Here is a 27,553-nt window from a genome sequence, read left to right on the forward strand (position 1 = left end):
GAGCTTGGGGTGCTGGCCAAGCTTTTTCTTATTAAAGGTTGTACTCATAGAACAGTGCTAGTGTGGAGGTCTGAGGGCAACTTCTTCTTCCCTCCAACACATGGGTTCCAGCTGTCAGGCTGGACAGCAAGCTCCTCTATCCACTGAGCTGTCTCCCTGTCCTTATTTCTCTTTTTATCTTCAAACTTCATTGCCTCACGCACAGTTTATTGATTGTTAAATTAAATTTACTCAAAATGTGAACTAGAACTAAAATCAATAGAGGAGATGAGAATCATTTTAAAGGCAGAAAACAACTAAATCTCATTACGAAGCTGAAGGCTAGTAGTTCAGCTCCACATCACAAGGCTCTGCACAGCAGATCAAAATAGTTTAGATGAGATTATTGGTGATGGCCAAGTAAAGAGTCAATAAGCGATGCCGAGAGGGCACAGCACTCACACTGAGCCATGCTGTCTGATACTGCGCTCCCCAGCCAAATGCAACTATGCAAATGTAAGTTAATTAAAGTGAAATGAAGTTGAGAATTCAGTCCCTCAGTTACATTAGCCACATTTAGAATATTCACCAGCCAGTGGTTGCTCATGTCTAAAGTACTAGACGGCTTAGAAGAAAATTCTGAGTATCACAGTATGTTCTCCTGGACACTCTTCATTATAGGGGATAATCACTACTGTTACTCCCTATAATTTTATGAAGCAGGAGGAACAGGGTGGTGAGAAAGGGAAATAAAGAACAAACATTGATTAAGCCCGGACTGCTCTGAGCTCAACACTCAAAATGTCTAATTTAGGGCTGGAGAGGTGGCTCAGCAGGTAAGAGCACTGATTGTTCTTCCAAGAGGTCCAGAGTTCAATTTCCAGCAACTCTATGGTGGCTCACAACCACCTGTAATGGGATCTGATGCTCTCTTCTGGTGTGTCTGCAGTCAGCTACAGTGTACCTATATAGATAAAGTCTTTTTTAAAAATTGAATGTGTTGGTCATGGTGATGCATGCCTTAAAAAAAAAAGAAATGTCTAATTTCATATATGACGTTTAAGAGAAGTCATGAGGCAAGCACTCTCATTATCCCTGCGTTGTTTGAGGACACTGCCCAGGTCAATGACGTGAGCTCCTGTAGTTATCTATTCAGCATTGAGCTCAGATGGGGCTTTACGCAAGCCACATGAATTCAGGGTCCCTGTCCATCTGAAAAGGTACACTTACTGAAGATCTTGACATGACTGGCACCAGAGGGAATAGCAACCTCCAAGGGTGCTTAGAACACTATATACATTACACATGTCAGAAGTATGTGAGTAGTTTGTAAGACCTTTGAGACCTGATTTTAAGAACAGGGATGGAAACAGGATGGGACCTTTGGGACCTGCCTTATCCATTTGATATTATATTCAAGTTGAAAATGTCAGGCCAGAAGACAAGAAATACTGAACCTACTATCAGCATCCAATGGAAACTTTGAGATGAGAGAGCCTAAACAGCAGTGTTGTCAGGGCAATCAGACACAGCTGAGGATACAGTTATGGGCAGCACTTTGCTGGATCTTGGTGGATGCTATTTCTTGTTTGTTTTGTTGTTGTTGTTTTAAAGATTTTAATATATATATATATATATATATATATATATATATATACACACACACACACACACACACACACACACACACACACACACATACATGATAGCTGTTTCCAGACACACCAGAACAGGGCATCGGATCCAATTACAGATGGTTGTGGCCACCATGTGGTTGCTGGATTTGAACTCAGGACCTCTGGAAGAATGTGGATGCTATTTCTTCACCTAAGGCTCTGATGCTTTGGCTTTACATGGCAGGATTCAGGGTGTGATAACAAAAGTTTACAGAACAGATATGTTGTTATAATATTTTTCTACTTTTGAGACATTTGTCAACTACAGTCAAAGGTTTTCTTCTGAGACCAAAGCTTTTTGAAGCGAAGTTCATTTCACATAGTAGGAAAAAACAGAAAAGACTACTACAGAAGAAAAATCTGCAGATTGCCCAGGAGGAAGGATAGACTGTATAGAGGATTGCCACCTGCAACTCTCAGATGGAGCCACAGTGTGTGTTCTCCCTGAACCCCAGTTTAATCATCTTAAATACGGAGCATAATTCCTAACGAAGTTCACAGCTAAGATCTGTGAACAGAGTAAAGCCAACTGCTTAGCTGATTCCATTGTCACATGTGATACCTTCATCCCCACATTGCAGTATGGCCTGAACAAACTTGAGAAATTAAACTTGTAAAGTTCGATAATGACTATGGGATCATGCCTTCCCTGAAACTCTAGCTAATCTATGTATTCCTTGTCAAAGGGGAAAACAAGCATGTGTGCTGAATTTCACTTTCATTTGCCTCCTTATGGCTTGTTCTGTTTTGAGACTGGCAAGGCAAAAACATTTACAGGAGAGTCAGCAGTCTCCACTTGGCAAGACTCAACCCTTCACCTGCCTTTCTTAATGGCAATAACAGGCCTAGCCCTCAGCCTTCTCTGTTCATAGCTGCTAATTGAAAAATCATGAGATGGCAGGTGTTTTGCCACCTTAAACTCATCAGCTTCTTTTTGCACCTCTATCCTAACTTCATGTAAATGCAGTTTTAGGTAGCAAGTATGGTTAGCCAAAGCAGGAAGGCGTCACACCATGAACCAGTAGTGAACTAGATCCGTGTCTTACCTTACGCTTGTTGGTTGGACACACATAGAGATAGCTCAAAATTGTCTTCAACCCCACTTTATCATTCAACTTTTCATAGGTAGTCCCATAATCGGTTGACCTGTAATTCAAAAGAAGCTTTAATGAGCACAGAAGTATACGTCATTTGGCTGCTTGTCAGTGTAATGCATGCTTTACATAGTAGAATGGCTCTCCGGGGGCCTCTAAATGATTCATGCAGTATATAATGATGCTTAATTATGTACACAGCAGCAGCACGTGAGTGGTTAACATTTGCATTTAAATTGAATTGGTAAAAATTAAAATGCCATCCCTCCACTGCTCCTTAAAGTTTGCACTTTCCATAATGGATGAGATTAATTCACAAAGATGAAGAAATGAGGATCCCCTTTGAATTGACCACAAAAATAAAAGCATTTTTAGTTAGGCATGATGTTTCTAAGCTTTCGCTTTATCTCTCCGACACAGCGGAAAACCAGGGTGTCCTGATTCATCTACAATGTTTCCATTCATGAGTCATAGGATATATGGGTTGTTACTTCCCTCCAAGGTCATTCCGTCTCTGGCCATTATTTAAAAACAAGGAAATGTCTTCTGAACAAGTGAAATTTCACACTCTTCCTGATGCCCTTTGCTGGTCCTAAGCTGCTTGAGTTAGGAGGGCATCAACTCTTGGCCCTGAGGTTCTTAAAAGTCCTGACAGTATTTAACTGCTTATCAACATGCTACTAATTCAGATGAAATAAATCAGATTTAATTGACTTTTTAATGTAGGTCTACTTTGTAGTCTAAATTTTTAAGTCCATGTCATCATCATAAGATGGTACAGAACTATAGGGACTAACTAAGTTTGAATAAAGTGATAGATAACACCACAATGACCTATGCCAATAGAATAGCTGATAAATGAACTACGGAACATTTTAATCCAGGTTCTGGCCCTCTGCTGTAGGTTGTTTTCATTTAACTTCACCTTTTAAGAAATCATTACTGAAGACTACAGCTCTATTATTTTCTCTCAGCCTCCCTTTCTCACAAAGGAAGTTTATAGTGAAATCCACGGTGTTAGCCATATTTGTGGAGCTAATGAAACCCAGCAGACTTTGTATGCTCAGGAGCAGGACACAGTACACAGTACCTCTCAGCTCACCTAGATGACAAAAGGTAAATGAGCAGAATGTGTTATGAGCAATGATCGAGATACATACAGATACTACTTAGAGAATAAAGTTAGTTTAATTTGCAAAGCAAAGCGATGCCATTTTAATTTATTTTCCACATTGATGAGTTGCAAACATCTACAGGAGACATTAAGTAAGGGTGACAAAAGCTGTGATAACTGCCTCACTCTCATGTGCCCAGGGACCAAATCTGTACATTAAGGAAATGCTCAGTCACACAATGATGATGGCATCGATGTTAGTTTAACTCCAGCACACATGCAAAGCCAGGTGCAAGAGTGGTAGTAGATCCCAGGAGTTTCTGTCTATCCAGAGTAGATGAAGTTAGCACCAAGTTCAGTAAAAGACTCTGCCTCAAAAAAAGAAATATGGTAGTGGGTGAACAAGGAAAACCTACAGTGTGAACTTCTAGCTTTTACATGCTCACACCTGCTTATATACCTTCATAATGACCACACACACACATGCATAGACTGTACAAATGCACACCAAAACAAGATGGAGAGCAATTGAAAAGAAACATGATGTTGCTGTCTGGCCTTCACGTGCACATGAACACATGTGTACACATACAGCACACAGTCTACTCTGGCCTAGGCACCTAATCCATAAAGGCATCACTAGAATCAAAAATGTATTCTGACTTTGTATTCAGGACATTTCATATGAACATACTACACAGATGGTACCAAAAGGCCAGTACTTTATAGGACATAGATAGAATTTCACCACATGGAGGAATGAGCATTAAACAACACAACTTGAAAGAATCTGCATGTTTTGAAAGGAGATGACTTAGAAAAGGGAAGATGACAGAATCTCTGGGACTAGAACTGTGCCCATCCAAACATAACACGTCACTGGGTTTACTCAGGACAAGTGTCTGGACCGACATAGTCAGACAGAAAAGGCATCCCCTTGACAACAAAGAAGACCAGAGCAGGCTTCAGAACTCACTCACAACACATAAAATCATTTATTGTTATATTCTCACACCAATCCATTTTTTATCCCCAAATTCCCACCATATATGAAGAGACACTCTGCTTCTTTCAAAGAAGTAGCAGGATTTCTTTCCTCACCCAGTCCAAGATTGATTGGATTTTTCAACTCTTTCCCTAGTCATCCTCAACTGACATTGCTCTACTCGGATTTCCTTCTCTCCTAGATCTTTTAGTTTTTTCCAACTCGTGTGTGTGTGTGTGTGTGTGTGTGTGTGTGTGTGTGTGTGTTCATGTTTAACTACTATCCTAACCTGAGACACATAATAGAGTGAGTGACTCACATTTACATTAGCAAGGTTTGAAAAAAATATTAGTTTATTGTCGGAGCAATACTTTATGTTCAAGAATAAACAAATATACACAATCTCTCTGGGAACTGGTGAGAGAGCTTCTGGTACATTAATAAATCCCACCTAGTGAAGAATGAAAATACAGACTTCAGGGGAAATGAATAGGAGACACAAATACTCCAGCAAAGTCCTGGCTTAGGAGCCTAGAGAGGTGAAAGACATGCATAATGGGTGAAACAAAGAAGGGGGTTTGTTATTGTTTGTTTGTTTGTTTGTTTGAACAGTTCCAGAACCAAAATTTTCTACAACAACAAATAAGGATTGGTTTTATAAAGATCCTCTGCTAAAGTGTGAGCAGATGCTTGGATGGCACACATGTGTATGTGTGAATGTATACATATATGCTTAGTGTTTTTATGTACCTATGTGTTTGTGCATGTGCACATTCATGCTTGTGTGTGCATGTGTGTGTGTGTGTGTGTGTGTGTGTGTGTGTATCTGTGAATGTAGAAAGATGTAATAAACTGTGCAGCACATATTTACATTAGCAAGCATTGTTCAGGGTTTATACTGCTTTATTGGGCACATTTTATTTATAATATCTCTTTCTGTGGGCCTAGATCTTCTAAGATATCTGATATTATTTCTCTCTGATTTCTGACAGCTCATTTATCCAAAGCTCAAAAAAGAGATTCAAAATTCATTCCCTGTTCCCAGAAGTTCAGGTAGTCTAAACATTATGACCTTGTAACAATCAATTGTTGTAAAAATACATAATAATGTATTTCTCTCTCCCAAAGGTATAGCTTTTTGTCACATGGTTTGCTAATGTAATGAAAGTATTGTTAGGTGTCATTGGTGGAGCTACCACTGGCATGGCAGTACCAGAGTGAAAACATTAAATGCTTCCAGTCCAGCTTTTAGATGGTCAGTGCACTGCTGTCAGAGTCGAGCTGCTGCCCCTCCAGCCTTTCCACCACGGCTTCTCAGCTAGGCACACTCTAGTTTTCCTCACTCGTCTGTAAAGATTTAGGGGGGAACAGCAAAGGTCCTCAAAACCTAGTTCAAACATCAAGAGTACTACAGGTGCTGCTTGATCAATGTCTGTGCACGAGCAGCTTGCATCCAAGTAGGGAGACAGTGACTGCATGGTTCTGTGCCCTGGAAGACAATCCCTGGTGCCCATTAGATTCACGGCACTGTTTTCTCAATAGAGATTTTTTTATGGAAGAAGATTACCCTGAAAAGGTGGGCCAAGGAGGAGTAAAGAAGACAAGAGAGCAAGTTGGTTGTAAGCCATAGTAGCAGTTGTTAGATTTGTTAAATGATGTCTCTAAAACTGAGGAAAGGGCATAGTATTCAAAATCAAAGTATTTGGAAATGCTTGAGTAGGCAAAATTCAATGTTCCTTTGCATTAAAAAAATTTCAAAAATTTTTATTAATCTAATACACACTAACCCTTTTTCTTGTCTACCGCTTGTAGCCTTTTCTAAATTTATTTGATTACAGAACACATTTACAAGTGATATAAAATGTGATTAGTGTTCTACACATCATCCTTTGGGAACACAATATTCTCCAAAAAGAACTAAAACAACAACTATGAAATTGGTTTTATAATGAAAGAAGGATAATAAAAAAAATTAAGCAAGTAAAATTTGAAAACAGAAATGTCAACTTGTGCTAACTACAAAGTAAAGATAATTATAAAGAAACCAAAACAAGTAAAAAAAAGACAGGTATCTTAGATAGACATATCTAAGATAAGAGTACATGTGTGCTTGGATTCCCTGGTTGTATCATTGTCAAAATATATGCAGTAAGAAATTTTGTCTGCAGGACTTCTTTGCAGATGGGTCTATCTTCAGTTTAAATAACAAAGTAACAAAAAAGACAAAGTAACAAAAATAGCAAAAAGAAATAAACAGCATAACTTTTTTCAATAAGTATAGACTGTTTCAAAGAAGCTGTCCTGTGCTTAAAAAATCCAGTTCAGGAAAAGAAATAGACACAAAATGAAATAAAAGCTTGCCACATTTTACTTTTGATCTTTAATCCTTCTGATAAGGCTCACTTGTGACTTTTAGAATATTTTGAATGTATGTTCCTTCTTATACATAAAGTTCAGATGAGTCGGTGTGAAGAGTAAAAACACACCCGTAGCATCTTGTCTATTCCCAGGAGGTTATGATCTATTTAGGACCACAAAACTCTCCATGTTGCTTGGAGGAAGGAGCAGAACAGGACATGCACCAACAAGAAGTAGAAGAAATGAAAGATTGACAGATAAACACAGCATCACTCCTAAACTAAATTAACCCCTAAAATACTTAGTAAAAATGGCAAATACATATGAGCAAACTCTAAACAATAGTGTTCATTATTTATTTTCAGAAGGGGTTCTCTTTGATTATTATCTGTATTCTTTGAACAACATTTACCAATATTCATGATGTGTACCCTGAAAGGCAGTCTTAATCACTGAAAAAAATATTTTTATTTAGTTTGATGCCTAGACATTTTTGGAGAGAGAGAGAGAGAGAGAGAGAGAGAGAGAGAGAGAGAGAGAGAGAGAACAAAGGAAGAGGAGGAGGAGGAGGAGGAGGAGGGAGAGAAGGAAAGGAGAGAGAAGGGAGGGAGGAGAGAAAAGGAAAGGGAGAGGGAGAGGGAGACAGAGAGGGAGAGGGAGACTCTGACTGAGGCAAAGCACCACTTTGTAGCAATTCCAGGCCTGCAACTACTAAGTAGAACACAGTTACCCTGAACTCACAGACATGTTCCACCATCCTATGCCTTTGCCTTCCAAGTGCCAGGATTAAAGGCACATGGCACCATGACTGGCAACTTTAATATGTTTGTCTAAGTTCCATTGCAGAATAGACTGCCATGCTTAAGAACTATGACACATAGGATTATAAAAATCAGACTTGGTTGAGTGTTAACAGTGTGATCCAAGCTCTTCACATCCAGAATTCTCTAAGCCAAACAGGGATATTAATCCCATGCTACAAAGACGGTAAAGTCACCCAAAGCCAATGAGCTGAGAAGAGGGCTAAGTCTCCAAAGCCTGCCTCTATCAAAGGCTATAGAAAAAAGCTGCTCTGCTTGGAGAGTCTACTTCAGCAGTTCTTACCAAACAGAAGAGAATTGGAGGTGGCTTCGGGATCACACAATACAGGCTAAGGCCTGGATTCTCCGTATGGCCACTGAAAGCAATCAATTCAGAAAATGAGAGCAGAAACTCAGTGATATGGGCAAAAGAGAAATTTATGTTTAATCTATATGAGCCTTTATATATGTGAGATCATTTTCTTATGATGGAGTGTAGATGAATCTTGTTGCTTGGAAGAACAGTATTGCCTAGTTGTCATATTAGAATATTAACACAGCATGGCTATTAATAATTGGTTCAGCATCTCTGTAATTGTCACATTTCTCTACTTGTTTCACAACCTTGTTCTTTGCTCTGAGTTTTCTGTCTCACATGTATTCTATATTTTGTGGTTATTACACGTGTTTGGTGTGGCTTTACATAGCTCTCCTTTTGTAGTCTATGGATTTCTTTTCATTATTTTCAAATATGCTTAAAATTGCATGTGTCTCTGTGTGTATTTGTGAGTGTTTGTATTCATGGACATGAGTGTGTATGTGCAGTTGCCTGTGGAGGCTGGAGGCGTCACTCTGAAGCTGGAGTTACAGGCAGTGTAACTTCAGCCACCTGAAGTAGGTGCTGAGAGCACACTCAGGTCTTTGTTACAATCAGTAAGATCTCCTAACTGAGGAGCCATCTCTCCTGCACTATGCAGGTCATCTTGAAGTCATAATATCAATATGAATTTACAGCTAGCTAACTCAAGCTTGCTATCAGTAACACTGCCCTGACTTGTGACTATCACAAGCACTGGATGATACTGTCATGGGCATCACTAGCTGAAACATAGGTATGCCCACATTCAGGTACATAAAGGTCTCCCCTAAAATGCAATGTTAACATTATGTTAATCTGATATCTGTTAAGCTTGTTAATAAAAAGGGAAAGAAATGAAAATTGAACACTCATTAGCTCATGCTTCGATGCTTTTTATTTTGTTGATCTATAATTTGACCGATACCTGTCCTTCAGGCCATGTTGCCAACAAATATAAGCAAAACACCACAATTTTTGTCTACTGGAGACAGTCTTCACATTTCCTTCCCCTTCAAAGGGCAATTTGGCAGGGTGTAGAATCTCAAGTTATTAGTAATCTTTCCTCGGTACATTAAATATTTCCTTGTTCTTTTCTCCTGCTTGCATGAATTAGAGAATTATCATCATTTTCTTTAGCTAAGATAGCCTTCTTCACTACTTTTTAACCAGTATTTTTCTTTATCTTTTGTTTTATCCAGGTTGAAGAGGTAGGTGTAGTTTTTATTTCTTGGAGAATTGTCCCATTTGGGTCTAAAGTTTAAAGATGCTCTTTGTTGAGTTACACTTTTGGTTTGGTTTTGTTGTTGTGTCTCTTCTTCTTTCCTTCTTGGTATCCTCATGGCATGTATGTTGTATGCCCATAGTTGTCCTATAATACTTAAAAGTTAAGAGTTAGTTAGTTGGATTGGTTTTCCAATCTTACTTTTTCTTTTTTTTTTTTCCATTTTTTATTAGGTATTTAACTCATTTACATTTCCAATGCTATACCAAAAGTCCCCCATATCCACCCACCCCCACTCCCCTGCCCACCCACTCCCCCTTTTTGGCCCTGGTATTCCCCTGTACTGGGGCATATAAAGTTTGCGTGTCCAATGGGCCTCTCTTTCCAGTGATGGCCGACTAGGCCATCTTTTGATATATATGCAGCTAGAGTCAAGAGCTCCGGGGTACTGGTTAGCTCATAATGTTGTTCCACCTATAGGGTTGCAGATCCCTTTAGCTCCTTGGCTACTTTCTCTAGCTCCTCCATTGGGAGCCCTATGATCCATCCATTAGCTGACTGTGAGCATCCACTTCTGTGTTTGCTGGGCCCCGGCATAGTCTCACAAGAGACAGCTACATCTGCGTCCTTTCAATAAAATCTTGCTAGTGTATGCAATGGTGTCAGCGTTTGGATGCTGATTATGGGGTGGATCCCTGGCTATGGCAGTCTCTACATGGTCCATCCTTTCATCTCAGCTCCAAACTCCGTCTCTGTAACTCCTTCCATGGGTGTTTTGTTCCCAAATCTAAGGAGGGGCATAGTGTCCACACTTCAGTCTTCATTCTCCTTGAGTTTCATGTGTTTAGCAAATTATATCTTATATCTTGGGTATCCTAGGTTTGGGGCTAATATCCACTTATCAGTGAATACATATTGTGTGAGTTTCTTTGTGAATGTGTTACCTCACTCAGGATGATGCCCTCCAGGTCCATCCATTTGGCTAGGAATTTCATAAATTCATTCTTTTTAATAGCTGAGTAGTACTCCATTGTGTAGATGTACCACATTTTCTGTATCCATTCCTCTGTTGAGGGGCATCTAGGTTCTTTCCAGCTTCTGGCTATTATAAATAAGGCTGCTATGAACATAGTGGAGCATGTGTCCTTCTTACCTGTTGGGGCATCTTCTGGATATATGCCCAGGAGAGGTATTGCTGGATCCTCCGGTAGTACTTTGCTTTTAGGTTTCTGAAGTTTTAACTGAAGATTTTCTGGTCAAGATCTTTATTTTAGCTGCATCTAGTAGATGTGTCTACAAATGAGTCTGTCAATGTCAATATTCATTCTGTTGCATTTATTCTGTTTGCTTTTTTTTTTTTCCCCGAATCCCTGGGCCATTCTTTTTGAGACCTTGTCATATTCCTATAGTTACACTGATTTTATCTAGTTTTACTAGTAAAGCACTCAGAAAATTAGGTGTATATTGTCTTTCCAAACTTTTGTTGGTTTTACTTTTATCTTCTTTCTCATTTTAACTTCTTCTGATAGGCAATGAGTATTGAAGACACTATAGCCAATAGGCTTGAGAAATATACTGATAATATAGGACAGGATAGGGGATATTCCAGGCTATGATTCTTTGGGTAGGGGTGGTTCTGATGCTAAGGTCCTGTTCCCAAATTGATTCTTGATCGGTCAATAAAGATACTAGTGGCTAATGAGCTGGCCAGAATAGGCGAAACTTCTGGGTTCCTGCAGGCAAGGTAGCAGATGCAGGAGAACAGGGGGAGGAGAAAGAGGAAGAGCAGCAGGAGATAATGCCAACCAGCCATGTGAGATTTTGGTTGGGGTGGCCATTGGCCATTCTATCCAATTATGCCTAGGAGCCAGGAGTAAGGACTCCTAGCAATTTTGCCAATAAGGTAAGTTGAAATTGAATGACTGTATGAGGATCCAATATTCTCTGGGCAGGGTTGGTAGCTCGGTGACTGGGAATGGTTTGTTCTGGAGCTTAGGCAGCTTAGGAGGGATAGCAAAGGCTATACACAATAGAGTTGCATGTACTTACAGTATGGAATTACCACTATGTCTCAGTCATTTTTTGTTCTTATGTCAGATAGATGGCAAGAGTGGGAGAGAATAGTGTACCTTTCTGAATCAGGCTGTTTGGATCTCACAAGTTCTTAGCTGGTTAGCTTAAACATAGATCTTTCTGAGATCCGGTTTTGGTAAGAGTAGAATGCCATATATTTAAGTAATGTCACAATGAAGACACTGCTTGGGACACAACAGAATCATTGCATTCAGGAGTTCATGATAGTGTAGACACTGTGGCTGTCTGCACAAGACCTGCACAAGATTAGTCCCATCAGAATCTCAACAAGCATGGGAGGGAAGCTCATCTGCCTCCACCTTAGGTAAGGCTCTATTGGGAGGCTTCTAGATGAGGGAGGGGTCATTTCTGTGCCAAAATGTAGTTCCTAGAAGGTTGTCCCTATTCCAGTGGATGGCCCTATACTATAGGCACACAGGCAGCACTAGTTGGACTTGGTGAGTTAGGCATTTTATAAAAGAACATGAATTTATGAAATTGCAGCTGAGACGGTGACACAGTGCAAGCAGGGGTGTCAAGGAATGTTGGAGGAGAGAAGAGGTATGTGTGATCAAAATACATTGTATACACATATAGAATTCTCAAAAAATCATTATCATATTCAAGGAATACACTGCAATAAATGTTTAAAAGAGAAATGAGACAAACAATAAATTGTGTGCAAATACTTAAAGCAAAAGAGCAGAATGTGCTGGTAAGTTTTGAGACCGATATCTTCTCTTCCATTTTTGGAAATGCAAAGGTACAAATATTTTTCTCTGCTATTCACTGTAAGGAGATGCTGGAGCCTATGGAGCCAATGAAAGTAAAATTCTTAAGAATGTAAGCACCGCCCCCCCACCTCTTCATTCTCAGACTGGGCCACTAAAGTGCTCAGAAATTCTTAAGTTCAGCTCCAATGTCCAAAATTCAGCATTTTTCCCTGTGGAAGTATCTGCCTGTGGGTTTGTACACTAACAGTGGACTGACTTCCCATTTAAGAGGACATAATTTGCTCTGAATCATCACTTCTGTAAAGGGTATCCACAGAGCAAATATATACATACATGTATTGTAGCCTCCCTCAGCCTTGAAGTAGGCTGATTCAGACTTTGCTGTCATTGAATATGAGATCACCTGGGGTGTAGCCCTCCGACTTAGATGGCTATATTGTTATGTCAACTACTGCTGCTCTTCTCTGCTACCTGCTGAGAGACCCTTGAGACATTCCAGAGACACATCCTATCCTGCACATCGCCTACCAGCTGGCTCCAGACACCAAGAATGGATTGGGACGGGGGGGGGGGCTACCCCCTTATAAGCACAGTCTCTTAGGAAACTCACGGGCCTTGATCAGAGAAAACTTGTCTTGGCCTCATTATTTTCTCTTGCAGTCTAATTTCTTTTAGCCCCAGCCTGCCTTCCAGAAATACCCAGTTGATATAGGCCGCAGGGTGGTTACTACTACAATATATAAAGATATATATAAATAGATAGATAGATAGATAGATAGATAGATAGATATAGATATAGATACATACACACACATGTATATATATATATATACATATATATATATATACACACACACACACACATATATATATATATATATATATATATATATATATATATATATATTTTGACTTCTCATTTTTTATTAGGAAGGGTGGCAACTACGAAGCTTTGTGATTTAAAATTAAGTCCCCCTGCCCAGTCCCTCGACATTTGCTTTCTGATGACTAAGCTCTTAGAGAGTGTTCAGCATGTTTGTTCACCTGTACGTTTTTGTTCTCCAAGACAGTGTGGGCACGTATCAGGTGCCTTCCTCAAGTGAGAGACGGCTGATGCATGAAGTTTAATGGACAAACTCTGAGCTGCTCTGTCAACAAACCTTAAGATATATCCAAGTAACCTTGACTTCTCTACAGCACAGCTCCTGAAGATGAGAGAGACATGGAGTAATCCTCTCAAGGTCACAGAGCAATGGTTTGAGCCACCCAGTGAGGCTGGAAGACAGGAAGCCTCCGAACATTACTCAGATCATTGCCAATAAGATGTCCTGAGAGCGGAACAGTGTTTACCTCTAAATCATGCAGCTGTGACGTCTGCATTTTGTTTCTTCCCTAAAATCATTAAGAACAGCCATTTTCATTGCTCCTTGTGCATTTGGTGGCATAAAAATAGTTTGCAAAGTCAAAGGCTCATTGGCTGTCTTGCAGACTCCGCTTCTTAATAACTTAGGATGCACGAGGTTAAAGCAGTGAGAATAATTTAGGGTTTGGAAAATGTTTGCAAGTGAGTCGACATTTAAATAACTTCATTATCATTCATTGACAGATTTTTTTAACCTGTCAGTGCAATTGATATTTCTATTACCATGTTATAACAAACCCCTGCACATTTTAAATACAGTCACCAGATTTCATTAGCCTACCCACTGTCAAAAAAAAACCTCCAAATCCATTTTTCATAATACCTCAAGAATATAATAGGCTATCTACATCAAACGGTGACGTGGAGCTGAAGGAAAGTGTCTCCTGCTTTCTAAGGATTCTTCAGTGAAATACAGTTGCTGTCAGCCTAAACGTATAATTTAAATGTTCTGCTCAGACATTATGGTGCGTTCTGAACTGAACAAATTTCCCTCTGTTTCCTGGACTCACTGAGCTTCAGTTAACTTGCAGACTTAGCTCGGGGGTAGGGGTGGGGGGTTAAATAATGAGTTTAAGGGAGGTTATATAATTCAATATGAAGATATTCCTGCTAACATACATTTTACATAATTTGTAACCGCTCATGAAAAGACTTTGTAGTAAAAGGAAGGGTGCTTATATTCTAATGCATCTTAAACCTTCCCATATACTTGGGTTTCCTATACCCAATGTTTCTAGAGCTATCTTCAGGTTGAGATGCTGATGTTTCAGGTGATTTACAGTGGGATAGGTAAGCACCTTGATGTATTTGATTAGGTTTCAATATGCATTGCTCTGAGGAAGATACGATCCTATGATATATAGTATAACATAGCAGTGATTTTTCCGCTATAGATTTGCCAAAATGCAGAGAATGTTAAAGATAATTGTCAATTGCATCTTTGGCATTAGTGACAGGATTTTTTTTTTATTTTTGTGTGTGTGTAAGAAAATCACTAACACTTATACATACACTTGACTTATGGGTTTAAAACAAGGAAATCAAAGGAATTTAAGCAGAGCTCTCTAGTCAAAGAAGGAGCAGAAGTATTATTCTTTTTGTAAGATTTATTTTTTTTTTTAGGTTTGTGTGTGTGTGTGTGTGTGCGTGTGCATGTGTGCGTATATAAGTGATCATGGAGTCCAGAAGAGGGCATTGGGTCCCTTGGAGCTTGAGTTATAGGCAGCTAGCTGTGAGCTGTCCAGTATGGGTCCTGGGAACTGAATCTCACCCTCAGTAAGAACAATATGAACTCCTAACCACTGAGCCATCTCCCCAGAGCTCTGGAAATATTAGTCTTAGTTAGATCCTTGACAATTACCTCTATCTTACACACATGCACACCAACACAAGGACACACGAGTCATTGTAAACCTGTTACCTTCTCTCTGTGCCCTACAATCTACACCTATTTCCATCTTCTAGAGTAGGCAAGTGCTGTTTCTGCTTATTTAGAATGTTTTATATTAGTCTATATAAGTTGGCACTGACTCCTCTTTCATACCACCATGTATTTAGGAATGCAATACCCACTGCTAAGCAGACAAGCCAATAATTTTGCAGAGAGCAGAAGATCTGTATTTTTCTCACCTTTGGAGTTTCCACTTCATAGCCCTTTTCCCTGTGATGCCTCTCCTGACCCTGCCAATTAACCAGTTCTCTTTGTTCTTCTGGGACACTTCAGGCTCTTCTGTACTCTGCTGTCACTGCTAATGTTCATGGTTTTCTGTATTAGCAGAGTCCCTTCTTCAAATGTAGGGCTATTTCATGTTTATACTTTCACCCTTCTTTCTACCACAATTCATTTATATACTTCAAAGCTGGACTTACATGTCCCTTCCTTCATTGAACTCTGTCACATCCCTCTGTGGTGTAGAATGGCATTCTTTGTTGTTCCCCAGGTAACTCACCCGAACTCTTCCTTATTCATTTTTTAGTCTACTAAGTATTCTACTGTACTAGTCTGACCTCTCTACCCTTTATTGGAAAGAAGGGTGCATTTAAGCTTACTTTGCCCCATCTCACTACTCCATTGCAATTATGTCATAGGAACTAACAGAAATTCAAACAATATTGCTAATCTGAGCTTATCAAACTACCCCCAAAAGCCCCCTATTGCCAGAAAGTCTAATTTGAGAAGTGTTACCTTTGATCTTTACATTTGGAGGTATGAAAATGGAGAAAAATAACCTTCTGGAGTTGAGGACTTTGTGTTGGGTAAGGATAATTATATGCTGGGAAGATTGCTCAGACAGTAAAGTGATTACTTGCGACAATGAAGATGTGAGTGGAATCCTCAGAACACATGTAAAACTGCAGGGTGTGGTGATTTATCCTTGCAATCTCAGAGCTGAAGAGGTAGAGACGGGCAGATACTGGGGCTCACTGACAAGTCAACGTCACAAAATTTGGTAAGCTCCAGATGAGTGAGAGATTCTGTCTCCAAAAATGAGAGCAATGGCACCTGAAGTTGACCTATGGTCTTCACATATATGCATGTACAAGTACTCTCAATGAGCATGCATGTATCACTATGGAAAATAAATGCATCCATATATCAGCTACCCTGGTAAAACAAACTTGAGAGTAAATGAACTTATCTGTTTAGTTTTATAAGCTATTTATTAATCATGTGATAGAAGTCTAATACCCAGGCATTTCTGATCTGAATGGAAAGGCCGATCAATATAGTGGGATCAGATAGATCTTCACAACCTACATCATCTTGACAGATAAGTAGTATTCCAAACAGATTATGAATAAGAACTGAGTGCATATTGAATACTTAACATTAAACTCTGAGCTGTGGATTTATAAGGTTGACCCTTATACATTATTATAAGCCTTTTATGAATTAAGTAATGACAAATTCCATGTTTTGCCATTAGAGACTAAAACTACAAGGTAAAGAGGTTGCATAATTAATGAGCATAGTCTGGATTCATGGTTGATGTTTTCCTCTGTGATAAGTAGTGAAAGAATCAAAATAGAAATCTAAGGAAGCCCAGCACAGAATTATGTTCACTGAAACATTTGTCATAGAGCCCAGTCTTTCCACATCTACTAGTTTATGTCTCTTAGTGATTCTGAAACCTCAAACTCCATCACCCATTTTTACAATCAATAAAATTAGTATTTACATGATATGGGAAGTCCATTATTGTGGTTCTGCAGAAGTATTTAGGATTTAAGTGACATCAATTCAAGCATTTATTGCAGAACCAAAACATGAAGAGATCTCAGGTTTTCTAATTTTTCATGCAAAAGTATTTTTCAGAGTCATAGATTTTGCTATATACACAAAAATATACTCAACTTATCATGGCAAAACATTCCACGCAGTCTAAACTTTTCAGAATCTATTGATGTAATACAAATGGAAGATATACTTACTATACATGAGAAGTCACCCTTTTACTTAAACACAAAACCAGCATATCTAGACACGTAAGAAAAATTTTCCTGCTTGCATTTCAGACCTACATCAAATTGAAAATTATAATCATATCTGGGGAAAGGTAAAGATTATTCTTGGCCATTAGTGAAGATATTTCAAATCAAATGCATATAATGTTGAGAGAATGAATTCCAAACTCTAAAATGAAATGAAAATAATCTGAAGCCCAGTTATCCTTCAATCACTGATCTTTATCTCTGCCAGCTAACAAAAGTAAATCTATCCAAGGCCCATAGAGTTGAACTGTGGGCATGAGCACACTCTTGATGTCATATTGGCCATAGTTCCCGCTATTGTTCAAGAGCATCGTCAGCCCACAGCCACACAATTCCCAACATTAAATGAAAATTTTATTAAAAATGATTTAGAAAGAGCTTTTAAAGCTATCAACAAAATATACTCTAGATTATTTTTCCTTAAAAATTATTTTTAATTTTAGTGTGTGTGTGTGTGTGTGTGTGTGTGTGTGTGTGTGTAGAGAAGCCAGATCAGGGCATTGAATTTCCTGGAGGCTAGAGTTTCCGGTTGTCATGAGACAACCAATGTGGGCATTAGGAACCAATCTTAGGTCCTCTGGAAGAACAGTAATCATTATTAATGGCTGACTCATATCTACCCTGGATTCTTAAATGCTTCAAAATGAACACAATGTAAAAAAAGCACTCATATTTCTCCTTGGTTGGTTTTGTTCTGGGAACCAAAAGAATCTGAAAAGTTGATGTCAGATGGTACGAAATGTTCACCTCAAGGGCACGACGTTAACTGTTTGTAAGCAGGCACACATGTAACCTAGTAGAGGTCACTCTAATAGTTAGAATTCAGTGTACCAAAGTAGGGAGATGATCCCTTTATTCATTCGCCCAGCAATTATTCATGGAATGTGGCCCATGTTCCAAGCTTTGAACTGGCACTGGCAATGAAACAAACAGAACACATAATTAGTGTTCTCACTGAGATTAAATTGTACTCAGAAGAGAGAGAATATGAACGCATGAATTGATGTTTTCCATGGGGTAGCTAAGTACAATGAAGATGAAAACAAAGTAGAGAGATGTGATGCTTCATTGTGTACAATCTGAGAAGCCCTCTCTGGTTAGGCAATCGTGAGTAACCATGAAGGACATACATGGCCTGGGTGTGAATGTCCATGAAGAGTGTGTCAGTCAGAAGGACAGAAAATGCACAGACACCAGTGCTGATGGATACGTAGGGTATGTGATGTGGTAAGAATATGAGTATGTCTTCAGCAAAGGATTAAAAAGAAGAGGAGACATACCACCCAGATGCCAATGCCACCTTGATAGGCTTGCCATGACTACACTATGTCGTGGCTACATGAAAGCCCTGGAGCTTTCTGAGAGTAGGAAGAACAGGATAATGCTACGATGGAAGTGGGAAAAGATGATAGAGTTACAATTTGGAGTTTATTTTATCTGTACAATGGAGGACAGTAATGATAACTGTCCTACAGCATCACAGAAAGGGTTAAATAAGATGACTCTCCAAGAAGTTACAAGCCTATGATCACAGACATAGTAAAAGCAGTTACCACTGCACTGATCAAACTAGTTCAGGGTGGTATGATCATAGCTGAGAGTATACTCCTGCATTTGAAATGTCTACATTAAGTAATCTGGATCCAGAAAACACAGGTATAAGATCAACTCAAAGGACCAAAAACCAAAACTATATTAAACATAAATATATTACTGACCTGGATCTACTTTTTGATCTTAGACACACACCCCCAAAGGAAGACACAAATACATAGAAAAAGTGCACTTAAAATGAAGAGTCATTGAGATATCTTAAAAATTGATATCATTTCCATCAACATTCCCAGAGAATCTTTATCAGAACATGTTAATGAAGGCAGGGTCTATGCAATTTGGTGTTGTTTCTGAGGAGAACACTGCATTCCTAAAAAACAGACTCTATCTACGGAAAACATAGAAAGGCAGCACTTTGTTCTGGAGAGCTCAGATGTTCACCACCATGACCTACATACATTCATCCTAAAATATCTTGGTTTCATAAATGATGGTTTCTTACTTTTGCTCTCAGCCACCTACACTGATTGTTTACATATATCATATACATCCCTACGCTTGGCAAACTAACTTTCTCCCTCCCTCTCTCCCTCCCTCCCTCCCACCCTCCATCCTTGCTCCTCTCTAAAGTATCATCAAGTTCATCTCTCCATTGGGAAGTTTTCATTTTTTAACAGCTGGATCCAACTTTTATAATAACTCCTTCAACTCAAGGCGTCTGCACTGCCCTCGCTTTAGAACAGTTAGTGTATATATGCCAATGGTACAGAAAAGTAATTAAGAGTCATCCTTCCGAAGATTCTGTTCCAGGGCTTGTCACAGTAATATGCTCTGAAGTAGCCAGTGCAGGCTGTGCCAAAGACCTGCTGGGTGACCTTGGGCAAGTTTCCCAGCCTCTCTGGGCTGTTCTTTAATAGTGCTGGTTGACCTCTCAGCGTTGCTCGGAGGAATCACTAATCAACCTGATTGTTAAACACTTAGTGAATATAGAACGCTTTATAAATATTTACTAATATACAATGAGCTCACTGCATCTGATAAAAGGAGAGGGTTGAATAATCAATGAAAGTTCTGAAAGGTAGGATAATTGTTGACACTCTGCCTGAAATTCATCGTTCCTTTTAAACAACCCCGGCACTCTAATGCACTTTCATTTCCTTATCATAAGTAAAGGAAATGAATCACATAAGTGAAGCTTTAGTGTCACCTATTAGGCAAGGAAAACAAAGATTCTATTCCATCAGGGGGATGGAAGTATACACAGGGGAAAGCAAACAGCATTGGCATATTCCTATGATGTGTGTGCACAGTACGTACTATTTATCAAAGACAGATGAATGGGGCTGGAGAGATGGCTCACTAGTTAAGGGCCTCACTCCCACGGGATGGAGTCAATTTCCAGCACCCACATGGCAGCTCATAACTGCCTGTAAGTCCAGTTCCAGTAGATCTGACATCCTTATATATACATACACACATGCAAACAAAACATCAATGTACATAAAATTTCAAAAAGACATAAATCACTTTAAAAAGCATATGAAGAAAATACAGTACATGACAGACAGTACTCTGGGCACTGAGATGTTCAATAAGCACATTTCCATCAGGAGTCTATATCTTAATATCCAATACAATGAGCCTCAGCAACAGAGCTATTGATATTTACTGCTACAGAGGGAACAGGATGAAAACAAAATAGTGTTGCATTTAAATGATATTGAGGGAGCTGGGAGACAGCTAAATAAGCAAAACACTAGCCATAAGAACCAGAGTCCGGATCCTCAGCTCCCATGTAAACACATCTGGGTTGGCAGCAGTATCTTGAGAGAAACCTTCCCAACTATACTAATTCTATCAGTAAGGTCTGGGTTTAATGGAAGAAAGCTATCTTAGTGAAGAGTATTGTAAAGCTACTGATAAAGGCAGTTGATCTCAGTCCGGACCTCCAAAGAGCAAGTATGTATACATGTGCACACATACACATACTGAAACAGATATGAACATGCACCAACAATATAGACACATGCAAATAAAAATGGCAGGGTGTTAGGTACTGTGGATGTCTTTGGAGGCTACATCTGAGTGGACCCTATCAGGATGGGAGGGTATGACCACCTCCCCATAGAAGAATCTGTACTGTAGAAATCTTCCACTGCAATGGAATACTCCCAAGAGACTCATCTTCCTATAGCTCTGACACTGAATGGAAAGGCAGGATGGAGCTGTGGAGTGTGAGACAAGAGTCTGGATTTAATTGTGCATGAGCTAGGAAAGCAAGGAGGAAATGACAGTGTGGCAGGAATTGACACTATTTTCAAAGGGTCAGTTGGCTGCTATGAGAAGATTATAGAGTGACAGAAACAAAAGAGTAGGGAGATCAATCAAGTGATAAAGATGTCTGAGACTACGGAACTGTGCCCATCATCATTCTTGAGCATAATTTTTAACTTTTTTTTTTGATGTTGTTTGTATGTAAAGGTTATTATCAAGTTATCACTTGCCCATAAGTGTAGCTATTTAAATATCATAATTTATGAATCCCCAAATTTTCTATTTATTATTCATACTAATTTCTACTTATAACTTAGAATAATGTCTTCAAATTCAATTCTTCTTTATATAACCCAAATTCCATTTCTGACCTGCCCTTTCACTTAGAAACTAGGCAATCCCAAAGACAGCTGGCTGAACATACACTCTAGAGTGTGGCTCCCCTGACATTGAAGGTGCTCTTTATAATAAGCATGAATAATTCATGAGTGTATCAGTTATACTTTATTATTATCATTTACTTCAACTTGAATAGTTTCAAAGTTACAGACTCCGTTTTTTTTTTTTTCCTCTTAATCAGTCGTAGCTCATCCATCACTGGGTATCCCTTGCATCTATGAGGCTATAAAAATTGCTATTAATGGCAATAGTTGTGTTGGGAAATGAGATCCACTATTTCCTCCCCCTTGACATCTAACCTTAGGTCAAGCACAGGATCTAGAGATGTATTTTTATAGTAAGTTAAATTAAAACACATAGCTGGAGATTAATGCCAGCCCAGACACACAGGGGAATGCCCTCTCTGGATGGTTTCCATAAGAAATACAGTCAGTAATGTGGATAGTTCATCAAAACTACCCAAGAGTGGGCAGAGAGATGACAGAAAAGATCCCATGTCTTTCAGCATGTGTCCATATGCCTCATTTTTTCAAGGAAAGTTATGATCTCCTAATGTCCTGTTCAGAGAATGCCTGGAGAAAATTTTTCAAGATACCTTCATTAATTATGTTTTATGAGGCCCTACACAGCAAACTCTGCTCTCTGAGTTGCTGGTCTGTAGGACTGTATGTTTTCTATGGAGGTAAAGTTGCTAAGTGTGTAGTAATTTGCTCAGCAATAGAAACCTAACTGTTCTATGGGACATATTAGCTCTGATGAAAATGGTAATGCCAGCATTGGCTAGGCAAAGGCATGACTGTCAGATTGCCAAGTGTGCAGCTTTGCTCATTTGGAACCTGGTCAGATATTGTCCTGGCTCCAAACACAGGTCTTTATACATGAAAGCCTCATTCTCCTTACCCATATCGACAGGTTCTCTCTACCCTGAGTGCTAACACTGTGAAAAGTGAGTGCGTCTCAGCTGTATCACACTTAAAAATGTGAAACAGAGGCAAGCCATGCTGTTGCAGATCCCCAAATTAATATTCTTGTGTATCAAAAAGAAACTTACCTACAAATAGACTTGTGGGGATGAGATATCTCAGTGGAGTGTGAGAGCTCTTCCTAATGATGTCGTTGAGAGGTATTAACGAGACTTTTCTCTTAAATGACATGTTGGGGTACATTGTGCAAAGCCATTGCTCTGCTTGCAGAGAGCTAAGTACTATCTGCATCTTTGTAGGTACAATAGTTAAAGTAAGTTCAATGAGCTAGTTGGGAGGTAGCCCAAGCTAAAGGCATAAGCTTTGAAATATATGAGTCTCCATGTATTTATTTACATAGCCAGCAGGTCTATGAAAGTCCTATTATATGAATTTTGCCCACCAGCTATGAGGAGTAGAAAAAAGGCGAATTTAAAAAAAAATACAAATTCTTGAAGACTTTCATCAGAGTTTTTATTCCAACTGGTACCGAAAATGTTCATCTATACCTATAGTTCATCTATGATTAGATATGTACAATTTAATAAGCCTTATACAGTTAGAATAGTGTATTTGTAAAACAAAAGATTTAGATAAGAGAATTGTGGAAAGAGATTTTGAAATATACAAAATAAGAGAATTATGGGAAGGGATTTTGAACTTTACAAGATGAATTGAGAATAGTCTATAAACCAACAACAAAACAGAAGGAAGAACCTAAAACAAAAACACCAGAGTAGATTGTATGGGACCCAAACCATCAGCCAGTACTCTAAGGTCCAAACGTCAACACCAATATTAGCTATGGAGTGAGATCTCTAAAATACATGATGCAAAAAGGCTGGACTCTTCGACATGGAAAGGATGCACAGGCAGTTAAAAGGCCTTGGCTTTGGGGATAATTAGTCCTTCACTTCTCCATCCTCTCTAAGAGTTAGTGTATTCCCTCCTAAATGGGATGAGGAGACCATCGCACCTAGCAAAGCACTGAAGAGTAAAAGTGCCATCATGATTTTCACACGGTGCAGCTATTTAATAACTATTCTCCTATCTGCTCTCTGAGACAAAAGCCCCAAGGGTGATAAATATATTCCAAATTGGCTAATCCCAGGCCTGGTCTTTAACCTTTTCAGAGAGAACAGCTTGCATCCCATTATTTTTTAAAGGCCAGAAAAGGAAATTCATTAACATCTCTTAGTCATTTGTTCCAGTAAGATCATTTATACCAAGAATCCATCCTCAAATCCCACCTAATAAACCTTAAATATATTACCTATCCATGACATATACTCATGGTGAAGAGAAGAAATGACACAGCCACTGTAGTTTTAGAACAAAGGGCTTAGCAATAGAGGCCAAGATTACCCTTCACTGCCATGCTATTCACCCACCATCAATAGACTAAATTTCTTTACCTGGTGTCACATCTCTTCTTAGTAAACTAATAATATTTTTGATAGTAATCTTCTTGACATTGATGTATTTAGTCACTCAAGTTGTACTAAAAGGACCCCTTGTATGTCATTGGTCCTTATACTGTAGGCAAAGGAACAAGTAGAAATTGATGGCCTTTGATTTGGACATCTAAAAGATTCCCAGGCTCAAGGCTTCATCACCTGCTGCTGGCATCATTGAAAAGTCACTTGGTTGATGGGACAATGTGGGGAGCGGGTGTGGCGGCAGTCCCAAAGGCGCCAGGGACTGCAGCTAAGTCATATGACTTGCACCTGACTTCCTCATATAAGACACAAACATCTTGAGTGCTGCGCAGGTGTACCAGGATACAGGTGAATCCAATTTGATGGAGATTTGCCCCTGCTGCCCTGATTAGCTGAAGCTGCGTGCCTGGTGAGGTGGCGTGGCCTGCTGTGCGTGGATGGGAACTGAGAGTACATAAGAGTGAGAGGCCCGGGTTAGAGGGAGGATTATTATTCGAGAGAGGATTGTTATTATTGGGAGATATAAACAGGGGAGATATAAAAACAAGGGAGATATAAAAACAGGGGAGATATAAACAAGGGAGAGATATAAACAGGGGAGATATAAACAAGAAGAAACAGGACTGAATAAACGTGTGCAGAAGGATCCTGTAGCAGCGTCGTTCTTGCTGGCGAGTTGGGGGCGCGCTCGAGAAGTGGTGCCGAAACCCGGGACGGGACGAGAAGACCTGGGACGAGAAGACCTGGGACGAGAAAACCCGGGAAAAGAAACATCTTCAGGCATGAGCGAAGACCCCCTGCTACAGGGAGGATTCAGAACTGCATAACGGGGAAGAAGGGGTTAATAAAGGTTCCCGTGAAACAGACTGTTGAGAAGGATCCGGCGTGGATTCAGAACTCTTCAGCTGGGGAACGGTACTGATGAAGAGAAAGAAGAAAGATGAAGACTGAATAAACTGCTGTTAGAAGGACTGGTGGTCGCATCGTTCTTGCTGGTCGAGAGCAGGCGCGACAATTGGTGGCCCGTACGGGGAACCGACTCCCCCGCCGAGTTCAGAACTTTCAGCAGTCAGTGGTTGCCGGCAGGGTAAGTTCACGGTGAGTGAAACTTGCAACCCCAGGAGTTTGGGAAGGACCTCGGATAAAGTAGAGGTGAGCATAAAGTTGCCAGGAAGTAGGCATAAAGTAACCCAGGAGTTTGGGAAGGACCTCGGATAAAATAGAGGCAAATATAAAGTTGCCAGGAAGCAGGCTTTGGGACAAGTTAAGGTTCCTGGCTTTGGGACAAGATAAGGTTCATGGTTTGGGGACAAGTTAAGGAACTATGATAACCTCAGTGTAGTGATCAAGAGATCCTCGCTGTGTAGTTATGCTTTTTTCTCCTATTGACCCTTTGTGGGTAGGTCTGATAGTTTTGGTCTTGCTTGTTCTGATATATGGACTCTGTTACTGTTTGAAACTGTGTGTAGAGGCAGTCAAGACAGGTCAGAAAATCCTTACAGAGCAACAAGAGAGTACGTCGGAAAAGAAGGGCTTAAAAAGAAAAAGGAAAAAGAAAGGAGACACAGTGTTATCAGGTGGACAGAAAGGACAAAATAAAAGAGCTGAGGCGGAGGAGGAAGGCGAATTAGCTTCTGTGCCTCCTCCCTATGCCTCCTCAGCAGTGAAAACTTGACTCTCGTATTGACCCCCCAGATGGACACACAGGTGATTGAGGTTATGGTCTCATCACCACGAGGTATTGTGTCCATCCCCCCTGGGATCGACCAGATCAGGTGTTGACGTGGGCGAGAGGGTCTGTTTGTGTGTTTCCACAGGACCAGATGGAACCTCTTTGGGTGCCGGAGAGGTTGGTGAGACGCTGCAAGAATGAGGCTCCTGATCCAGTTGCCCCTGTGGATGTGGTGGATGATCCCACAAGCACAAAGGATGGAGCCGAGATGGGAGATCCTTTCGGTATTCCAGAAGCCGATACCAGCTCAACATGATATTCAAATTTTTCCACGCTTTTTGATCCCTGAATTCCCCTTAAAGATATAGCCCCTCTGGCCATCTATCCCTTGCTTCAGGGAAGATGAGCGGGGATGAGAGCCCCTGGGATGTATGCTTGTTATAGTGTGTGTGTGTTTTGTGTTTGGCACATGTGTTAGGTGCAGAGTGTGCGGCCCGCACTTTCGCCATGGTAGCGTAGGCTTTTGCTGCAGTGGAGGCGGGACAATCTCCTCAGATTCGGTTTGCCGCTCTAAAAGAAATTATGCTGCGTTATGCCGTGGGGTGCGAGGCTAAGCACTGCACAGAGGATAGCTTGCTGTTGGCATCCTGTGGAAGGCACGTCTGATTGCATGAAGGTTCAGTGTCCTAGTTCCCTTCCCTCAGGAAAAACGACACAGGAGCTGGCCAAGACCTCTCTGGGTGATGAGCCTAAGGGATGGTTTTGTGTAGGGCCCCTATGCTTGCACACTGGGGATCAGACCTCTACCTTCACCCATGAGGCTTGCTTGCAGCAATTAAGATCTGGCCATAGGTTCATTAACATCCTGGCCTTTTGATGCACCTGCCACAAGCAAAACACAATCTCCCCAGGTGTGGCTTGGCATGATAGAGAGGTAGTCAGTGATAAGACTCCCTGGGCATGTCACCAACCTAAGACAGGGATCAAACCAATGCTGTTTGTCTCCCAAAGACGGGTAAGGGGCATGGTTGCGAGGGGCTATCTACAGACATTCTCTCTGCCAAAAAAGAAAAAAGGGGGAATTGTGGGGAGCGGGTGTGGCGGCAGTCCCAAAGGCGCCAGGGACTGCAGCTAAGTCATATGACTTGCACCTGACTTCCTCATATAAGACACAAACATCTTGAGTGCTGCGCAGGTGTACCAGGATACAGGTGAATCCAATTTGATGGAGATTTGCCCCTGCTGCCCTGATTAGCTGAAGCTGCGTGCCTGGTGAGGTGGCGTGGCCTGCTGTGCGTGGATGGGAACTGAGAGTATATAAGAGTGAGAGGCCCGGGTTAGAGGGAGGATTATTATTCGAGAGAGGATTGTTATTATTGGGAGATATAAACAGGGGAGATATAAAAACAAGGGAGATATAAAAACAGGGGAGATATAAACAAGGGAGAGATATAAACAGGGGAGATATAAACAAGAAGAAACAGGACTGAATAAACGTGTGCAGAAGGATCCTGTAGCAGCGTCGTTCTTGCTGGCGAGTTGGGGGCGCGCTCGAGAGGACAAAAGTTGAGTCAGGACTATGGCTGAATGGATGGTGAGGCTTTGTGGAGGAGGTAGCTTGTTGGCAGTGTGACTGAGAAATTATCTTGGCCCAGGACCTTTCCTTTTCACACAGTTGTGAGGCAAGCAGCTTCCCTCAGCCAAGCCCTTCTCCCATGATGCTTTTGCCTGACACAGTCTTAAAAGCAATACAGCTGCTGACCATGGATGGACATCACTCCAAGGGGAAGATGAAAGACACGCTTCATCCTTTTAGCTGTCTCCACACACCCTTAAGTATTTTGTCATAGTGAAGAAGAGGTGAGTAATATAACTGCCTCTGTAATCTCTGAGGACAAGTTCATCTACAGAAGCCGTTCCTGCTACCTCTTTGAGATCCTCTGAC

At 40.3% G+C, this 27,553-nt stretch overlaps 1 protein-coding gene across 9 annotated transcripts in view; it reads right to left on the minus strand.

Annotated features, from left to right (window-relative positions):
* Positions 1 to 27,553, minus strand: part of Sorcs1 (sortilin-related VPS10 domain containing receptor 1) — a 535,835-nt gene that overhangs the window by 232,901 nt on the left and 275,381 nt on the right. For all 9 annotated transcript variants that reach the window (XM_030251008.1, XM_017318265.2, XM_030251009.1 and 6 more), the window contains one exon: positions 2,702 to 2,801. In XM_030251008.1, the coding sequence (XP_030106868.1) occupies positions 2,702 to 2,801 (100 nt within the window). The remainder of the gene's footprint in view (positions 1 to 2,701; positions 2,802 to 27,553) is intronic.

This window comes from Mus musculus, chromosome 19 (assembly GCF_000001635.26).
Source record: "Mus musculus strain C57BL/6J chromosome 19, GRCm38.p6 C57BL/6J".
NCBI lineage: Eukaryota > Metazoa > Chordata > Mammalia > Rodentia > Muridae > Mus > Mus musculus.